The sequence below is a fragment of the Lutjanus erythropterus genome, chromosome 23 (genome assembly GCF_056507025.1).
Source record: "Lutjanus erythropterus isolate fLutEry1 chromosome 23, fLutEry1.hap2, whole genome shotgun sequence".
Classification (NCBI taxonomy): Eukaryota; Metazoa; Chordata; class Actinopteri; order Lutjaniformes; family Lutjanidae; genus Lutjanus; species Lutjanus erythropterus.
The window spans coordinates 4113205-4134305 of NC_139339.1; the positions used below are offsets into that span (position 1 = coordinate 4113205).

General features: G+C 37.2%; 1 protein-coding gene across 1 annotated transcript in view; it reads left to right on the forward strand.

Annotated features, from left to right (window-relative positions):
* LOC146305427 (dachshund homolog 2-like) overlaps positions 1-21101 on the forward strand; it is a 123646-nt gene that overhangs the window by 76963 nt on the left and 25582 nt on the right. The window contains exons 3-6 of the mRNA XM_084711898.1: positions 1435-1545; positions 8571-8825; positions 12247-12416; positions 13042-13147. Coding sequence (XP_084568024.1) covers positions 1435-1545; positions 8571-8825; positions 12247-12416; positions 13042-13147 — 642 coding nt within the window. The remainder of the gene's footprint in view (positions 1-1434; positions 1546-8570; positions 8826-12246; positions 12417-13041; positions 13148-21101) is intronic.

The window sequence follows — 21101 nt, forward strand, 5'->3', positions numbered from 1 at the left end:
CAGTCTTTTTTACTTCAACATGAAAACTGGGAGAAAAAAAGTTGTAACAGTGTAGTCAATAAGTCGAGTGAGACATGACCACAGCACGCGGTGAAGAAGTTTTAAAAATCCACAAGTTCAGCGCTGTCATATTTGTCAGAAACTTTCGACTCTATCCGGCGCCCTCTAGTGGATGTAATGCTCAACATGTCGACATAAAGAACGCACTGGAAACATGTGAGCAGTGATGGTTACATCATCTGAAACAGATTTATCAATTTGTGTACGCAAGAGGGGCCATAAATGAGTCTTTAAGAAAACACCTGCCTATTTAAACATCTGTTTTAGCTCTGTTTTGGTCTCCACCAACTTTTAGGACTTGAGGAACTGAGGATTTTTTTTGTGTTGAACTGAGAGTTTTTAACTTTGTACCGTTAACTGAGGAATTCCAGTAGAATGTAACCTGCACAATACACCCTCTTCCTCTCCTACGTACCTCCTCCTCCTCCATCATCCATCCTGCTTTAAATTAAATTTCAAACAACGCGACAACTCCTCCTCCCTCCCTCTACTCCTTTTTTCCTCCTCCCTCTATCTTGTTTTCTTTATAGCTTGCAGACAACTGTACTGTGTGTGTAATGGACATTCCTCCAAGGCCGTCAACCGTGACTGGGGCAAAACCAACTGACCTACACACACACACACACACACACACACACATACACACACACACACACGTGCACGCACACACGTAGTATGCACAGATAAGCATGCATACATTCCCTCACACACACACTCACACACTTATACATGAAAGCAAACTGTACATACAAACTCAGCACGACATGAAAGCTCACGTACACTTACAAACATAATAGTGCATTTACACAATAAAACACACACACACACACACACACACACACACACACACACACACACACACACACAGGGTCATCACTCTCACTCTGCTGGTTGTTGTGTATAGAAGTCAGTTCCAGGTCAGTGCACAGAGCCAGGGATCTTAGTCCGTACAAAAGAGTGTGTGTGTGTGTGTGTGTGTAGCGGTGGGGGTGTGTTCTCTGAGTGTGTGTGTGTGTGTGTTTTGTTTTTTTGCATGTGTGTGTATCAGCGGACGTACTTCAACCCCGAGGCGTCTGAAACAGCACTCACACCCTGAAACACTTCAACAAAACACTCCGACTGAAAAGAAATTTTGACAGCCGAGCACCAGTGTCAGTATGTGTGTCACAGCTCGCTGCAAAGCATCATGGGTAGAGTCAGGCAGCACCTGTGAGGTCCAAGAGGGAGGAGTCAACCAATGCTTGACTGGATGGTTGTCAGAAATTGATGGATTTTAGGGCAGCTGATGAGTGCTGCTACAGATGTTCCATGATGATGATGATGATGATGATGAAGGTTAACATTAGTGTGTGTGTGTGTGTTTGTGTGTCACAGGCCTGACAGCAGCAGCCATGGCCGAGCTCCAGAAGCTGCAGAAGATGAAGATGATGATGAGTCTCCAGAACGGAAACGAGTCCGACAATGATGACTTACACTCCAACACAGGTAAAACAAACACACACACACACACACACACACACACACACACACACAGAGCAGCCTGCTCTGCTTGCAGGTTAATGTCCCCGTCTGTGCTGAATGTGGTCACACATTACTCTAGTTGAGTGATTACACGTCAGTTTATTCTGACAGCCTACAATCAACTTTATTTTTGGTTTCTGTATCAAAACACTGACAAACCGCGTTGTTTGCGAGCTGTCATCTGTCCCGCTTTGCTGATAACAACATCCGGGGTTGGGTGGGCGATCGGGGCATCGGTGCTGGGCGAGAGTGGCTGCCGTCTGATGGGGCTGTAGTCAACTTATCACTTGCATCCCTAGATAATACCGATAACTTCAGAGACCTCCTCTTTTAGCCCAGCTAAACTTAAATAACAGAAAAAGGACAGAAAATGTGTTCATGACAGTAATGAACATTTTCATAACTTTTCTCTAATGACATAAAAACCTTTTAGGGTCTCTGCTCTGACACCTTCCGTTCTCACACCTTCACCTTTCTCTTGTTCTCGCCCCGAGGATCAGTCTACTAAGTATTATGTCTGAGTAATGTCGTCTTTTCTTACCTGACTTTACATCACGGAAACCAAAGACAGAAGAGAAAGTATCATTTAGTATTGAAACTCGACCTGAGCTCATGCCACAGATCTTCTCTTCACTGAGATCAGTTTCAACATTTACACCGACTGCAAACATATGAACACATGACAGAGACCTCCATTACACAAATGTGTGTGTGTGTGTGTGCGCGTGTGTGTTATGTAAGTGCTGGCCGGTCAGGTTTCAATACTGTTCAGTGTCTTCTTCTCTGTCATTTGCTCCCTCTGTCATGCACATATACACACACTCCACAAACAAAATAATCGCTAGCAAGTCTGATGTTTGACTGACTGGGCTGTTCCTGCCCGTACAGACCAGGTGAAGATCAGTCTATTACTAACACTGCAAGGGGCACAAAAATGGAGGCATTGTTTAATATCCAGGTTACAAGGTGGAAATAATTGCATGAACACTAAAAAGTAGATAAATATAGATGTGATGCATATGAGTAGACGTGTTTTTAAAAAGTTAGGAAATAAGGGCATGTGTAAACAAGGAATGTATGCACCTATCGACCACCATTCAATACTTGAAACACTGCGTCTCGACCTCAAGTGTACCTGATCCGCTTTTTACAAGCACGTCTCTCTTTATGCAGCTGTCTGCAGCGGCTCTGTGCAGAGTCATGTCTCAACTGCGTCTCAAGGGCACAAATGCAACCTGAGGGGTTTATTTACACTTCAAGTGTATTTTTTTGACAATATGCATGGAAACACGAGGCTGATGTCTGATAAAGAGGCACTAAATAAATGCATTTAGGTGAATTAAGCAATGTATTTCACAGCAGACTTCCTGAAATTAAGAGAAATACAAAAAAAAGTCAGTCTTTTCTAGCTATGAAAGGCACTGCATATGTAAACAGCAGCCCAGGGCTTTTTTAAAAATGAGTTAAAATATGAAAATAACTTATTTCCCATCAGATTCAGTGTGAAATTATTTACAATTACAATATTATTGAGATAGCTATGAAAAAAAGAGAATGCTATCAGTCAAAGTCACCTTTAACTTCGTTTATCGTCCATTTTTGGCAAACAAATTACACTTAGGGTGAGAGAGAGAAACTGTAACTTCAAACTTGATTTTGTGAGGCGGTGTTGTTTGAAGGATGAAGACGCAGCGAGTAAGGAAAGAAATGTAAAGGGCTTAGGAACATTCAGTATGTTTAAGATACGCTGGATTATTTACACAATATTGTACGTGTATTATTAACATGACATCATCTTTCATTTAAAAAATATCAGTTTTTGTCAACTGTGAGCATCAGTGTTGATGGAAAAGTAGATGAGGAATATTCACAAGGAAAACTGCACAGAAAGTTTGGCTGCTGCTCGACGCTTTGAAATGTGCAGGTATAGAACGTCGCTTCAGCATCGCGAGAATGCTGTCGTCAGGCGAGTTCAAGGCTGCTGGGACACTTGAGGTCCAGACACGGGATAAAACACTGAATATGTGCAATTACATCCTACGTAGACAACATATATGAGAATTAGAACCAGTTTTGTAGGTTTATGTGGCAGTAGATGTGTGGAAAAAACACCTTGAAGAAACAATAATGATAATAATGATAATAAAATAGAGTATGGAGGCTTACATCAATTATCCTTGTGTGATTGTAATGTGCAGACTAAAAGTACCAGGAAAAGGTACCAGAGTACGAAGTGACATATATAAAAACAAAGACTGAACACACACACACTTTCCGGCCCACTCCATCTCTGCTGTGTTTGCTTCTCTGAATTATTAAAAAGACAGAAAACAAAAAGCAAAGAGAAAAGAAAAGAGAGAGGGAGAGCGTGCAATCCTTCCTTCTGTTTCCAGCCAGACTCCCCTGTTTCTATTTCTCCTCTTCCATTTCTTCCTTTTCTTCAGCTGACCTGGCAAATGGGCTGATAGAGTTACTCTATTCTCTGGTTTTATTCTCTTTCAGCCTGTCGTTTTTTATTTATTCCCTCCTGCTCTTCTTCTTCGTCCGTCTTTTATTTCATTCAGAGTGTTTTTTGTTTTGTTTTGCGAGTGCGTGGAAAGCCTTCTTTTCATTGTCCGACCTTATTTTCTTTGTAAGAGACACTCACACCGGCCTGGGAAACTCTGGCGGACAATAGAGCAGAGGAACGAGTGTACGAATGAAAAAGAAAATAAAGAGAGGGAGGACAGAGGGGAAAAACAGACTCATAATGAGAGAAAGGGATATTTAGGGCGAGAGGAAAACGAGGGGGGAAAAAAGAAGAGATGTTCTGGTGTTTGATGGGTGAAAGTCGATCACTCGGGCTTGTCCTGCTCACAGTGACAGTCATATCTGTTTTTTTTTCTTCCTTTTTGGAAATGAGAAAAACACGGATTGGAGTGAGGGATGAATGAGAGGAGTGACGGAGAAAGAGAGGGGACAGATTTATGAGACAATAGAAACCATATCTTTGTTTTTGTCAGAGACATGACGGAAGAATAGGTAGAAAAAGGATAGAAAGTGTAAAAAAGAAGAGAAAAGGCACAGAAAAAAAGATGAAATTGTAAGTGATTAGTAATTTAAGAAAATATTTTTGTTTCTTTTCTGCAAGAACAAAGTTCTCAAGTGTCACTGTCACATACAGATATTCTGCTTTCATCAATGTGAGCATTTGTCTTATTCTGATTGAACTTGAACTTGAAAATTATACAAAAATAAAGTAAATAATAAAATAAATAGCGATGTAATAATGCCAAAAACTTATGATAATAAGTTATAAAAGCAATAAAGTAATAAACAATAAAAAGTCAAATATATTTACTGTGATATTAAAAAACAAAACAAAATGTCTATTATTAAATAAAAAATCTGACGTGTACAGCACTTTTATTTCTTTAAAATTAGTTTTTCCTTTTAACTTAAAGTGCTTCTTCTTTCCTTTTTTAATGAAATAAAAGAACAAGTCCGGTATGATATTGAATATAATGTGACATCCCTAAAAATAAACGTTGAGCTCAGGAGGTGTCATGAAAAATTTTGTGCTTGATTTAATTAAATCCATTCCTTTAATTCCTGCACATAATTTATCTTAATTATGTCCATTGGACCAAAACCCCATTTATGTCATGTTTTCTTGAAACAAACGGCCGTTGCCTCAAAAACACACACATACATACATACATGACCAAAACTCACCAACTGCAGGAAAACTTTAATCCAACACTGGGAGTTTGTGCAGCACAGTGAAAAAGCTTGAAATAAAGTTTGATGTGAGGCCAGAAAGAAAATCTATTAAGGGCAAAAACCCTTTCAGGATAACGGTCTGTTCGTCAAATGGGCCTTCAGTCCAACTGAACATTTTTTCTAACAGTCTGTTGTCCCCAAAACAAATGCCAGTTTTACAGAAAATACACTCTCTCCCTGCTGTATCACACATAACCGAACAATTGTAGGGAGTGTTTTTGGAGCAGTGGGTTTGTTTTCGATCTAACGGACTGTAAGACAAATTTTGGGACTATTGGGGTTTTGGAATAATGGGTCATTAGAACAAAGGGCAGCTCAGATAAGATGTTCATCCGTCATCTAAAGCCACACAAATTGTGGCTTTTATGCTCCTGATAAGATTTATGGACCAATGTAGTTGTATGAATGTGGGGAAAAAAAAGTGATTTACAATATTTTCTTCCTCCTGACAAGTGTCAGTTTTTATTTTTCTGCTTAAATACAAGTTCTCACATGATTTGCAGTAGTGTCTGCAGTTTTGCCTACGGCGTAGTATCGCAGAGTTTCGACTTTTGTCTGTATTTGCATGTATTACTCACCATGCACATTCTGGCTTACATACACTCTGTAACGAGGTTTGGCAGCGTTTTTCTTTCTTTCTTTCCTTTCGTTCTTTTTTTGTTTTTAAATAAATAGATTTTACGATTTTGTTGGCATGTTTTGTCGTGCAAACTCCTGTCCTACAGTTCAGTAGTTGTTCGGAAACTTTTGTGACTCCGACAGCTGCCACAGGGTCTGCGTGCAGGACGCTGTCCAGGATCATTAGACTGCTACATTGGACATTTCTGGAAGACTTCCCTGTGAATGTTTTTGATAATGAGTTCAACAGAGGAGTATTTAAAAAACCTGAAAGACAGCTAGTTTTTTGATGTTGTGTCTGAAGTGTTTGATCATCAACTTTAGGTTGTACTTGGGGGCAAACAGAAATGTGGGTCTAAACTTGTAGACTTGTATTACTTGCTATATTTTATCAACTAAATTTTAAATAAAACTCAACAGACTCGAACTCAAGTGGATTGAGAGCAAAACAGCACGTTTGTGAGACAGAAGAGAAGATGGAGGTAAAGATGGAGAGATGAAGGAAACTACAAAGAATTAAAAAAAAAAAAAATTCAATAGAGAAAATAAAGTGACGGAGGAGAGAAAAGAGGAGGACAGGACAAGGCCAAGGAAAAAATGAGAGATGTGTGTGTGTGTGTGTGTGTGAGAGAGAGAGAGAGAGAGAGAGAGAGTGAGAGAGAGAGAACATCTGCCCATCTGTTTATACTTCTTTTCTTCCCTGGTGTAAATGGCAGAGGGGATGAGGCCCAGCTGTCATCCACACACACACACTCTCACACACACACTCTCTCACACACTCATACACACACACACACACACACACACACAGAGCGCAGGGAATTCAGTAGGCAATAATAGAGAGAGACGGTTGCTAATTCAAACTAATGGAGGGAGATGAAGATGGATGAGAGAGGGAACGAGGGAGCAGAGAGAGAAAGGTGGAGGATGAGAGAGGGAGTGTTACACAGAGAGAGAGAGAGAGAGAGAGGAGAGGAGGAGGAGTGCAGGAATGAAGGTGTGAACAGAGAAGGTGACAACAATCATTTTCAAATAGGAAACTTCATCCTGAAGATGAGAAACTGGTTTAATAATATTCACCATAATGATGATAATAATGATCATTATTAGGGATTTTTTTAATCATCTAATTTGTTGATCATTTTCTCAATTAATTAATTAGTTGTTTGCTCTGTAAAATCTCTGAAGAAGGTGAACAGTGTTGATCAGTGTTTCCCGAAACCCCAGATGGCGTCTTCCAATGTCTTGTTTTCTGAAGAAACCAGAAACTATTCACACTTAAGAAGCTGAAATTTAAAAAAAAAAAAAAAAAAAGAAAAAAAAAAAGATTTTTTTTCTTAAAAAATTCATCAAAACCATCAATCAATTGTTAAAATAGTTGGCAATAAATTTGATAGTGGACAACAAATCAATTAACTGTTAATCATTCATCTTTAACTGTTATCAAGCTCTATAATATCCAATATTATTAACTAACAAAATATAATGTGTTTATTAATGATGGCTTAGTTTAGTTTCCTTCCTGTGTTGTGTGGCTTTATTTTACTGTTTCATGTTCGCTTTCAGCTGTATAGGAGTCGTGTTAAGTTACTCACATAAAAATCCAATACTACCTGATTTCGCTGCTTCACAATAAAAGCTTTTGAATAACAAAATAACAGGGGACTTGTGTTTATCCACAGCTTAGCTGCTTGATTCAAGACAACAGTGTATCAGTTACATACACACCTTCGAGCAGGTGCGCGCTCTGCTGTGCTGGTCTGACACACCAAGTCAAACCGAGTCAAATCAAGCAGCACATGTGTATTGAAAAGTAGAAAAAGAGTTGTGGAAGTAATCGACAGAGACAACAAGCCTTTACAGCATCGCACCATTAGAAAAATTAGTGTGTCCGCCTGGGTGTTATGTTTACATCACTGCTGATCAGAGCTGGAGCTGATAAATACCTGTGACTACAACAGAGTCATCTGACGCAGGACTGAACATCGATTGTACCCTTTTTGTACTAAAGACAAAAGCCATAGGTTAGTGGGGTTTTTTGTCCAGCGTAAAAGGGGCTTTAGAAAATAATGGATTTGCCTCCACAATGTTGACTTCACATCAGCGACTGTCCAGTCAAAACTGTAACTAGGCAGTTTTTAGATGGGAAATACTATAATTACTGGTAATTACAACTTACCCAACTGAAAAAAAAATCCTGTAGACCTTTCTCCTTGTTTCTCTTGTAGGGTCAAGGTGAATGGTTCTGTTTCTTCGTCATCTTTGAGGTTTATTGGTGGTTGGCAAACAACTATTTTTTTCCTGGTTTGTGACCTCTACCTCTACTTCTCCATCGCCAACTTCTGACAAAACTGCACTCTTCATTTTGTGACGACTTTTTCAGTTCAATTAGGTGGAAACACAGCTGTTAGTGTCTTGTTAAAATATGCTAGCAGAGGGCAAAAACAAGGTCAGACAGAAATTAAAAGACTGATTTTGTTTGCTTCTGTCCAGAGCTTTTGTTTCAAAATATTACTACAAATTTATGTTCATATTTTTTTCTGATTTATTGTTGAGGTGTTTTGATCAGTTCTAAATATCCAGGCCTGTGTGTGTCTGTCTCTACCCAGGAGGGAGTGAGTGTTCCTGGGATAAGGAGCGTCTGACCAGCCCCCCTGCTGGAGCCCACAGCGGAGGACCAGGAGGTGGCGGAGGAGGAGGAGGAGGAGGAGGTGCACCAGTAGGACCGGCAGCTGGAGGAGGAGGTGGTGCAGCAGCAGGAGGAGGAGGAGGAGGCGGAGGAGGCGGAGGAGGAGGGAGGGGGCCGGCCATCGGAGCTGTCAATCAACAACAACTGCAGCAGCAACAACAGCTACTGGCCAACAGTGAGTACACACACACTCTCACACATATATAAAGACAGATATACATCCAAACAGACACACACTTTGACAAACTACATGGGAAAAGGACAGAAAAGCACACACACACACACACTGAGTGCGTGTGTGTGTGTTTAAAGGGGTGGCAATATTTGTTAATGTACGCCATTTAATCTGTTCCCATCTCCTGTATTAACACTCTGCCTGGATTAATCAGCACACACTCTACTAAATGACTCAATTTATCAACACCACACACACACAGTCACACATATGCACAAACACATAAACAAACAGAAACACACTCAAACTCCCTCTTTTTCTTACTGCAGAAGTAATGTGTCTGCACACACACACACACACACACACACACACACACACACACACACTGGGCAGCGGGAGGCGACAAACACTCACATTGATTATTCTATCACTTCAGTCGTCACGACAACAGCAATCAGTGTTATTGTTTCATTGGAATGAAAGCAGCCGCTGCCATTTTTTTCTGTGTGTGTGTGTGTGTGTGTGTGTGTGTGTGTGTGTGTGTGACAGCTGAGGCGACTCGTCTCTAGAGTGCACATCTTGTGGGAGCTCGCCTTTGAAAATGGAGGCTATTTTAAGGTCAAGGGGGGGTCTGAGGTTAAAGGTCAAGGTTATGCTTTTTAGGAGGTTCAGGGTTAAAAGATGAATCAAAGTTAATGGAATGTCTTCACAAACGCAGCGCTGTGTGATGTAGCTGGTGTGTGTCTGTGTAAAAGAGAGGAGGGGGGAAGAAAGGAAGGAGACGAGGTGAAGAGATGGATGATGGAAAGAGATTGATGTCGAATGAGACCCCTTTTCTTGTCTGTTTTTTGTGGGCGGAGCTTAGCAGGAGGCAGAATATTTCCCTAAACACACTAGCTAACACTAGCAAGTTTTGTTGGCTTGGTTTTAACAACAGCTAAAGAAAATATGAGTCTTTCAAAATATGTCACTCTCCAGGACCGCCAGTGTTACGTGAAAAAGTTAACATTAACCGGTGGGACCAGACTGGCTGACTGGTACATGCTAAGTCCCGCCCCTTTTTGGTCTGTGCTCCAATAACAGTTGAGCAAACTTGGAACCTCAGCCAGCCTTCTCGTTTTGCTTTGGCTCAGGAAATACAGAGCTAACAACTAGCTAAGATAGCTAATGCGCTAAAAGAGTTAGTCTTATGCATATAACTTTTCTTAACTTACTTGTTCCCCAACTTGTGATTAGGTTGGCACGACAAACCTTTACACAACGTTATCCATACCTACAACAGACGATACTTTAACTTTAACTGAAATTAAATGTACGCTCTGAAGACAAACATTTTTTCAGCTTAATCCTTTAGTTTTATCATGTTTAACCACATGTATATGATCTTTAGCAGGTGGTCCATGACAAAACTTCAATTTTGAGGCATTATGACTTCAATTCTGGCAGCCAACAACACAACAAGATGACATTTTTGCTTGGTTATGTAGCCTACTGCTCTCAGGTAATGCAGGTCAAATTTATTATGACAAAATTATGACAATATCCACATGTTCATATCTCAAAATCTTTATTTATTAGAAATACTATCACTGCCATTTTGGTTGTTTTTTTTTTAAAATTAGACACTTATTCCACACATTTGTATCAGTTGTGTCTACAGAGAGAGACAAGCAGCAGACAGGCAGGAGGGAGACAGGATCCATTTTATATCCAGGAACACATAAAAAGCTTTAAATTAATGAGGCTATAATAAAGACCGGCTCTATGTGTGATTAGAAAACAGCAGTGGAGCTTAAATACATTTTGACCAGCACAGAGAAATGCGCTCCCGGTGTGTTCAGCCATGCTGCTGCTGTTCGCTCCAGAGCTGACGTGTCGCAGGGCTTCACAGCGCTCTCGCCTCCCGTGTGTCCCCGGGGTAACACTCTGACGTCATCATGACATCGACACTAAAGGGTGTATAAAAAGATTGGAGAAAAAAGGCAAAAACAATGACAGGGAGAGACAAAGTAGGGATGAAAGAAGTTAAGGAAAGAATGAAAAACAAAATAAGGGAGGAGTAAAATAGGAGAGCAACATAGAAAGGGAATAGAAACAATTTATTGTAAGACGGCGCAAAATAAAAACAGACAAGACAAACACAATCAGGAAAAGGGAGAAAAAAGCAGAGAATAAAAAAATGACCTTCTTTCGCCTCATCACCCTTTAACCCTTTGACCTCCATATTTTCTCCTCTTCCTTTCTTTCTCTCCCCCCTCCCTCTGCTTTGTCAACTTTTATTAGCGAGACATTTGACACTCAGATGACACCTCTGCCTCTCTCTTTCCTCAAGGTTAAGTTCAACACGAGTTCACAGACACAATACCATCATCCACTCACTCTTTCTCTCTGTCTGTTGTTCTCTCACAGGCGTCATTGCTCGGTTTCTCCAAGAGGCAAATGTAAAGAAATGACAAACGTTTTAAAAAGCAGAAAGAAAAGGATTTGATTTGGTGCTACCTACAGTATGACGCTTGTTCACAGTCGAGGTGGCTGATCTGGAAGCTCAATCAATGTCTCATTTCACCAGTAAAATCCATCCAGTATCAATACTTCTTTCCAGGGAGTCTCTGGTACATGTATTGAAAACAAACAACAAAACAATACAACAGCTGACACATTTTAAATAGTAATGACAGTCTGCACAGTCTGGCAATCAAGATGACTGATGGTTTGTCATGTTCTGCTGTTTGTTGACTGTACAAAAGACAGAATGTGGACGTGTTTACATTCGACTAAAAACAAGCTAAATTTGGCAATTTTGTGATGAAAAAAAATTATGAAAAGGAAAGAAATGCATTAACAAAAAAGAAAAAAAGAATACTTTCCCAAAAACTTTCAAAAGAGCAGCTCCAAAGTGAGAGTAACACTTGTTATTTTGGCATTGAAGAAATGTCAACACTTCTTTGACAAAAGTTATTGCTTTAAAGCCTCTAGAAACCCAAATCCACAACCGCCTTTTAACTCTGTAAATTAGGGTGTTAATGTCAGAGGGAGGAAGTAACTAAGTACTAATACTTTGTTACTGTGCATGAGTAGAGTTTTCAGGTGTCTGTGTTTTACTTGACTCTTTATTTTTCTGAGAAGTTTTTACTTTTTCTCCCTATATTCTAACAAGTATCTGTACTTTCTTTTCCTTAAATTTTGAAAACAGGCTCATTACTTTCGTTTTAATGCATTTGAGGGGAATAATTGTTTATTTGTAATTTGCATCACTGAGAATCACCTTCACATTAAGACTAAATCAACGGGACAGTAACGCATAGAAAAGACAATTCCTTGGTGTAGTCGTCACTGCATCTAGTAATAGTAATAATGAACCTGCCCTTCAGTTCACAGTAACTGTTCTTCTTAACCTACTGTCTCTCTCTGTCTCTCTCAGGGTTGGACCTGCCCTTCATGATGATGCCCCACCCTCTGCTGCCCATGGGGCTGCCGCCTGCCTCTGTAGCCATGGCAATGTCACAGATGAACCACCTCAACACCATCGCCAACATGGCCGCTGCAGCCCAGCAGATACACACTCATGTACACCGCGCACCAGTCATCAAGGTAAAACACACAAAAACCCAAGTAGGTTCCTTCAGGAACTCCACAAAGAACTTTTTTTTTATGTACTTTTCCAAAAAGTTATGCAAGAAGTAATTTAGAGTTTTCTTTCAGAATGTGTGGATACTGGTCATTACCAGAGGACTGATATATATATATATATATATATATATATATAAAAAAGAGTTAAAAAGTTTTTTGGTTTTCCAGTTTATCGGTTCACGAAGCCTCTTGAATGAGTGAAGAAGCATCTTTAAGTCCGAGCAGAGAGTTTAGTTGCCTTTGCCTTTCCTCTATACAGTACATTTGAGTGTTATAAAAAGATACTGGAGGTTTTAGCAAAGCCAGTCAAACAGATGTAGCTCTCTAGATGCCATGATATGATGATCATTTCTGTAGTCTAAAAAACACATCACTGGCGTTTATCAAAGAAACCTCAGAAAGACACACTTATCTGGTGTTTCGAAACACTCTGAAATCTGCAAAATTAGATTAAAAAAAACTATTACATATATAGTTTCTTTTCTTCTATGTATCATTTATTTGTTTATTCTGATGCCAGTCACTGGTAACCCAAAGTGTCTCTGTTGTATTGATACACTCATTCATTCATTCTGTTTTTCTCCAGGAGAGAGTGTGTGACAGTCCCTCTCTTTCTCCATCTGCTGATGAGGCCAACACTCCTCTGCAGTCGCAGCCCAGCAGCTCGGCCTCCAGCTCGCCCGAAAGACTCGGTACGCACAGGCGCACGTATAACACGTGATGTTATAAACACACGCACAAACCAATATGAAGAAAGTGGGAAAACATAGATGATTAGTCAGTTTGTCAATCAAAAGGAAATTATTCAGCAACTATTTTAGTTAATGATTAATTATACAGTGAGTCGAATATTTAAATGTTTCAGCTTCTTCAATGTGTATAATTTCAAGTTTCCTTAGTAAACTGAATATGTGACTTTTGGACTGTTGGTCAGATAAAACTTTTAGACATTTGAAGTAGGACTGCAACCGTTATTTTCATTATCAATGAATCTGCTGTTTATTAATCATTTAGTCTATAGCAATTTTCTGGAGCCCAAAGTTACGTCCTTTTTAAAGTTAACCCTCTATGGTACCATGTTGCCCTCAGGCAACAAACCCATTTTTGCCCTGTCACATCTCCACAATGCATCCCTTTAAATGATGCGATACTTTAAAAAAGAGGTAAAACCATAGGGAACCATTAACAATGCTTTAAGTTGTCACATGACCTCCAGGAAGCGATTTTGAAACCCTTCTTGGCGGGCTTTTTCTAAGGAGACAGCTCTGCTATCTTGCTGCAAAAAAAGACTCTCAAAAAGTTATTTTTTGTCCCTTTTCCACCTGGAAAAAAATGTCTTCACACTAATAGGTGAGTAAACTTTAAGTTTTGATAGTTTCATGCAACTTATTTACTAATTTAATAGTGGATACGTGTTAAAATGCAGCTGTTGCCCTGAGGCAACAATGTGCCATCATTCACTTTAAGGAACGTTCTTTTTGATGTTGAAGGTTTTGGGGTTTGTTGCCTGTAGGCAACATTGTACCATAATGGTGCATAAGTGAAAAAGAATGTTCCTTTTCCAATTTGAACATTGTTTATTTCATAAACATATGCAAAAATATTCAATAACATCAAGAAGTCACAATTCATTTTAAATTTTAAATTAAAAAGAATTATGAAAATAATTTATATATATATGTATGTATGTATGTATGTATGGTCATATATATGTATGTATGCTCATATGTATGTATGCATGGTCATATGTATGTATGTATACTCATATGTATGTATGTATGTATGTATGCATGGTCATATGTATGACCATATGTATGTATGTATGTGTATATGTATGTATGGTCATATGAATGTGTGCATGGTCATATGTATGTATGGTCATATGTATGTACATACATATGAGCATACATACATACATACATACATACATACATATGAGCATACATACATACATACATACATACATACATACATATGAGCATGCATACATATGAGCATACATACATATGAGCATACATACATACGTACATACATATGAGAATACATACATATGATCATACATTCATACATATGGCCAAACATATGACCATGCATACAAACATACATACATATGACCATACATACATACATACATATGACCATACATGCATACATATGAACCCCAAAAACTTCCAAAAAACTTCCAAAAATAAAAATAAAAATAAAATTTCTTCAGATTATGTTTATTTAGTCTATTTTGAGACATGAAAACACATTTCCCTCACTGGCATCATAATGTGTACCATAGACGGATATGACCATACATACATACATACATACATACATATGACCATACATGCATACATACATACATACATACATGTGACCATGCATGCATACATACATACATACATACTTATGACCATACATGCATACATATGACCATACATACATACATACATACATACATATAACCATACATACATATGACCATGCATACATTCATATGACCATACATACATACACACATACATACATACATATGGTCATACATATGACCATGCATACATACATACATACATACATACATACATACATACATACATACATACATATGACCATGCATACATACATATGACCATACATACATACATACATACTTATGACCATACATGCATACATATGACCATACATACATACATACATACATACATAGATACATACATATAACCATACATACATATGACCATGCATACATTCATATGACCATACATACATACACACATACATACATACATATGGTCATACATATGACCATGCATACATACATACATACATACATATGACCATGCATACATACATACATGTGACCATACATACATACATACATACATACATATGACCGTACATACATACATACATACATACATACATACATACATACATATGAGAATACATACATACATATGACCATGCATACATACATATGAGCATACATTCATACGTACATACATATGAGCATACATACATATGAGCATACATTCATAGATATGGCCAAACATATGACCATGCATACAAACATACATACATATGACCATACATACATACATACATACATACATACATACATATGACCATACATACATACATACATATGACCATACATGCATACATATGAACCCCAAAAACTTCCAAAAAACTTCCAAAAATAAAAATAAAAATAAAATTTCTTCAGATTATGTTTATTTAGTCTATTTTGAGACATAAAAACACATTTCCCTCACTGGCATCATAATGTGTACCATAGAGGGATATGACCATACATACATACATACATACATACATACATACATACATACATATGACCGTACATACATACATACACATACATACATACATACATACATATGAGCATACATGCATACATACATATGACCATACATGTATACATACATACATACATACATACATACATATGAGCATACATACATACATACATATGAGCATACATACATACATATGAGCATACATACATACATACATACATACATATGAGCATACATACATATGAGCATACATTCATACATATGGCCAAACATATGACCATGCATACAAACATACATACATATGACCATATATACATATGACCATGCATACATACATACATACATATGACCATACATACATACATACATACATACATATGACCATACATGCATACATATGACCAAATAAAATTTCTTCAGATTATGTTTATTTAGTCTATTTTGAGACATAAGAACACATTTCCCTCACTGGCATCATAATGTGTACCATAGATGGATATGACCATACATACATACATACATACATACATACATACATACATACATACATATGACCATACATGCATACATACATACATACATACATGTGACCATGCATGCATACATACATACATATGAGCATACATACATACATACATACATATGAGCATACATACATACATATATACATACATATGACCATGCATACATTCATATGACCATAAGTACATAGACACATACATACATACATATGGTCATACATATGACCATGCATACATACATACATACATACATACATACATACATACATACATACATACATACATGCATATATATTTAAATTCTCTTCATAATTCTTTTTAATTTAAAATTTAAAATGAATTGTGACTTCTTGATGTTATTGAATACATGTATGGTCACATGTATGTATGTACGCATGGTCATATGTATGTATGTATGTATGTATGTATGTATGTATGTATGTATGTATGTATGCATGTATGCTCTTTTGTATGTATGTATGTATGTATGTATGTATGCATGGTCATATGTATGACCATATGTATGTATGTATGTGTCTATGTACTTATGGTCATATGAATGTATGCATGGTCATATGTATGTATGTATGCTCATATGTATGTATGTATGTATGTATGTATGCTCATATGTATGTATGTATGCATGCATGGTCACATGTATGTATGTATGTATGTATGTATGTATGCATGTATGGTCATATGTATGTATGTATGTATGGTCATATCCGTCTATGGTACACATTATGATGCCAGTGAGGGAAATGTGTTCTTATGTCTCAAAATAGACTAAATAAACATAATCTGAAGACATTTTATTTGGTCATATGTATGCATGTATGGTCATATGTATGTATGTATGTATGTATGTCTGTATGTATGGTCATATGTATGAATGTATGTATGTATGTATGCATGGTCATACTGTATGTATATATGGTCATATGTATGTATGTTTGTATGCATGGTCATATGTTTGGCCATATGTATGAATGTATGCTCATATGTATGTATGCTCATATGTATGTATGCTCATATGTATGTATTTATGCTCATATGTATGTATGTATGTATGTATGCTCATATGTATGTATGTATGCTCATATGTATGTATGCATGTATGCTCATATGTATGTATGTATGTATGCTCATATGTATGTATGTATGTATGTATGTATGTGTATGTATGTATGTACGGTCATATGTATGTATGTATGGTCATATCCCTCTATGGTACACATTATGATGCCAGTGAGGGAAATGTGTTTTTATGTCTCAAAATAGACTAAATAAACATAATCTGAAGAAATTTTATTTTTATTTTTATTTTTGAAAGTTTTTGGGGTTCGTTGCCTGTAGGCAACATTGTACCATAATGGTGCATAAGTGAAAAAGAACGTTCCTTTTCCAATTTGAACATTGTTTATTTCATAAACATATGCAAAAATATTCAATAACATCAAGAAGTCACAATTCATTTTAAATTTTAAATTAAAAAGAATTATGAAGAGAATTTAAATATATATGCATGTATGTATGTATGTATGTATGTATGGTCATATGTATGTATGCATGGTCATATATATGTATGTATGTATGTATGTATGTATGGTCACATGTATGTATGTATGCATGGTCATATGTATGTATGTATGTATGTATGTATGTATGTATGTATGTATGCATGGTCATATGTATGACCATATGTATGTATGTATGTGTGTATGAATGTATGGTTATATGAATGTATGCATGGTCATATGTATGTATGGTCATAAGTATGTATGTATGTATGTATATACGTATGGTCATATGTATGTAGGTATGCATGGTCATATGTATGTATGGTCATATGTATGTATGTATGTATGTATGTATGTATGTATGCTCATATGTATGTATGCATGGTCGTATGTATGTATGTATTCTCATATGTATGTATTCTCATATGTATGTATGTATGTATGTATGTATGCTCATATGTATGTATGCATGGTCGTATGTATGTATGTATCCTCATATGTATGTATTCTCATATGTATGTATGTATGTATGTATGGTCATATGTGTGTATGTTTGTATGTATGCATGGTCATATGTTTGGCCATATGTATGTATGCATGGTCATATGTATGTATGTATTCTCATATGTATGTATGTATGTATGTATGTATGTATGTATGCTCATATGTATGTATGCATGGTCGTATGTATGTATGTATTCTCATATGTATGTATTCTCATATGTATGTATGTATGTATGGTCATATGTATGTATGTATATATGCTCATATGTATATATGCTAATATGTATGTATGTATGTATGTATGGTCACATGTATGTATGTATGTATGCATGGTCATATGTATGTATGCATGTATGCTCATATGTATGTATGTATGTATGTATGTATGTATGCATGGTCATATGTACACTACCGTTCAAAAGTTTGGGGTCACCCAGACAATTTTGTGTTTTCCATGAAAAGTCACACTTTTATTTACCACCATGAGTTGTAAAATGAATAGAAAATATAGTCAAGACATTGACAAGGTTAGAAATAATGATTTGTTTTTGAAATAATAATTTTTTCATTCAAACTTTGCTTTCGTCAAAGAATCTTCCATTTGCAGCAATTACAGCATTGCAGACCTTAGGCATTCTAGCTGTTAATTTGTTGAGGTAATCTGGAGAAATTTCACCCCACACTTCTAGAAGCCTCTCCCATAAGTTGGATTGGCTGGATGGGCACTTCTTGCGTACCATACGGTCAAGCTGCTCCCACAACAGCTCAATGGGGTTTAGATCTGGTGACTGCGCTGGCCACTCCATTACAGATAGAATACCAGCTGCCTGCTTCTTCTCTAAATAGTTCTTGCACAATTTGGAGGTGTGCTTTGGGTCATTGTCCTGTTGTAGGATGAAATTGGCTCCAATCAAGCACTCTCCACAGGGTATGGCATGGCGTTGCAAAATGGAGTGATAGCCTTCCTTATTCAAAATCCCTTTTACCCTGAACAAATCTCCCACCTTACTGGCACCAAAGCAACCCCAGACCATCACGTTACCCCCACCATGCTTGACAGATGGCGTCAGGCACTCTTCCAGCATCTTTTCAGTTGTTCTGCGTCTCACAAATGTTCTTCTGTGTGATCCAAACACCTCAAACTTCAATTCGTCCATCCATAACACTTTTTTCAATCTTCCTCTGTCCAATGTCTGTGTTCTTTTGCCCATATTAATCTTTTTCTTTTATTGGCCAGTCTCAGATATGTCTTTTTCTTTGCCACTCTGCCCTGAAGGCCAGCATCCCGGAGTCGCCTCTTCACTGTAGATGGTGACACTGGCGTTTTGCGGGTACTATTTAATGACCTGCCAGTTGAGGACCTGTGAGCCGTCTATTTCTCAAACTAGAGACTCTCATGTACTTATCTTCTTGCTCAGTTGTGCAGCAGGGCTTCCCACTTCTTTTTCTACTCTGGTTAGAGCCTGTTTGTGCTGTTCTCTGAAGGGAGAAGTACACACCGTTGTAGGTTCTTGGCAATTTCTCGCATGGAATAGCCTTCATTTCTAAGAACAAGAATAGACTGTCGAGTTTCACATGAAAGTTCTCTTTTTCTGGCCATTTTGAGCTTTTAATCGACCCCACAAATGTGATGCTCCAGATACTCAACCTGCTCAAAGGAAGGTCAGTTTTATAGCTTCTCTAACCAGCTAAACTGTTTTCAGCTATGCTAACATGATTGCACAAGGGTTTTCTAATCATCCATTAGCCTTCTGATGCAATGAGCAAACACATTGTACCATTAGAACACTGGAGTGATAGTTGCTAGAAATGGGCCTCTATACACCTATGTAGGTATTGCACCAAAAACCAGAAATTTGCAGCTAGAATAGTCATTTACCACATTAGCAATGTATAGAGTATATTTTTGATTAGTTTAAAGTTATCTTCATTGAAAAAAACAGTGCTTTTCTTTCAAAAATAAGGAAATGTCTAAGTGACCCCAAACTTTTGAACGGTAGTGTATGACCATATGTATGTATGTATGTGTGTATGTATGTATGGTCATATGAATGTATGCATGGTCATATGTATGTATATATGTATGTATGTATGCTCATATGTATGTATTTATGTATGTATGCTCATATGTATGTATGTATGTATGTATGTATGTATGTATGTATGTATGTATGTATGGTCATATCCATCTATGGTACACATTATGATGCCAGTGAGGGAAATGTGTTCTTATGTCTCAAAATAGACTAAATAAACATAATCTGAAGAAATTTTATTTGGTCATATGTATGCATGTATGGTCATATGTATGTATGTATGTATGCATGGTCATATGTATGAATGTATGCTCATATGTATGTATGCTCATATGTATGTATGTATGTATGTATGCTCGTATGTATGTATGTATTTATGCTCATATGTATGTATGTATGCTCATATGTATGTATGTATGTATGCTCATATGTATGTATGTATGCATGTATGGTCATATGTATGTATGTATGTATGTATGTATGGTCATATCCCTCTATGGTACACATTATGATGCCAGTGAGGGAAATGTGTTTTTATGTCTCAAAATAGACTAAATAAACATAATCTGAAGAAATTTTTTTTTTTTTTTTTTTTTTTGGAAGTTTTTGGGGTTTGGATTGTACCATAATGGTGCATAAGTGAAAAAGAATGTTCCTTTTCCAATTTGAACATTGTTTATTTCATAAACATATGCAAAAATATTCACTAACATCAAGAAGTCACAATTCATTTTAAATTTGAAATTAAAAAGAATTATAA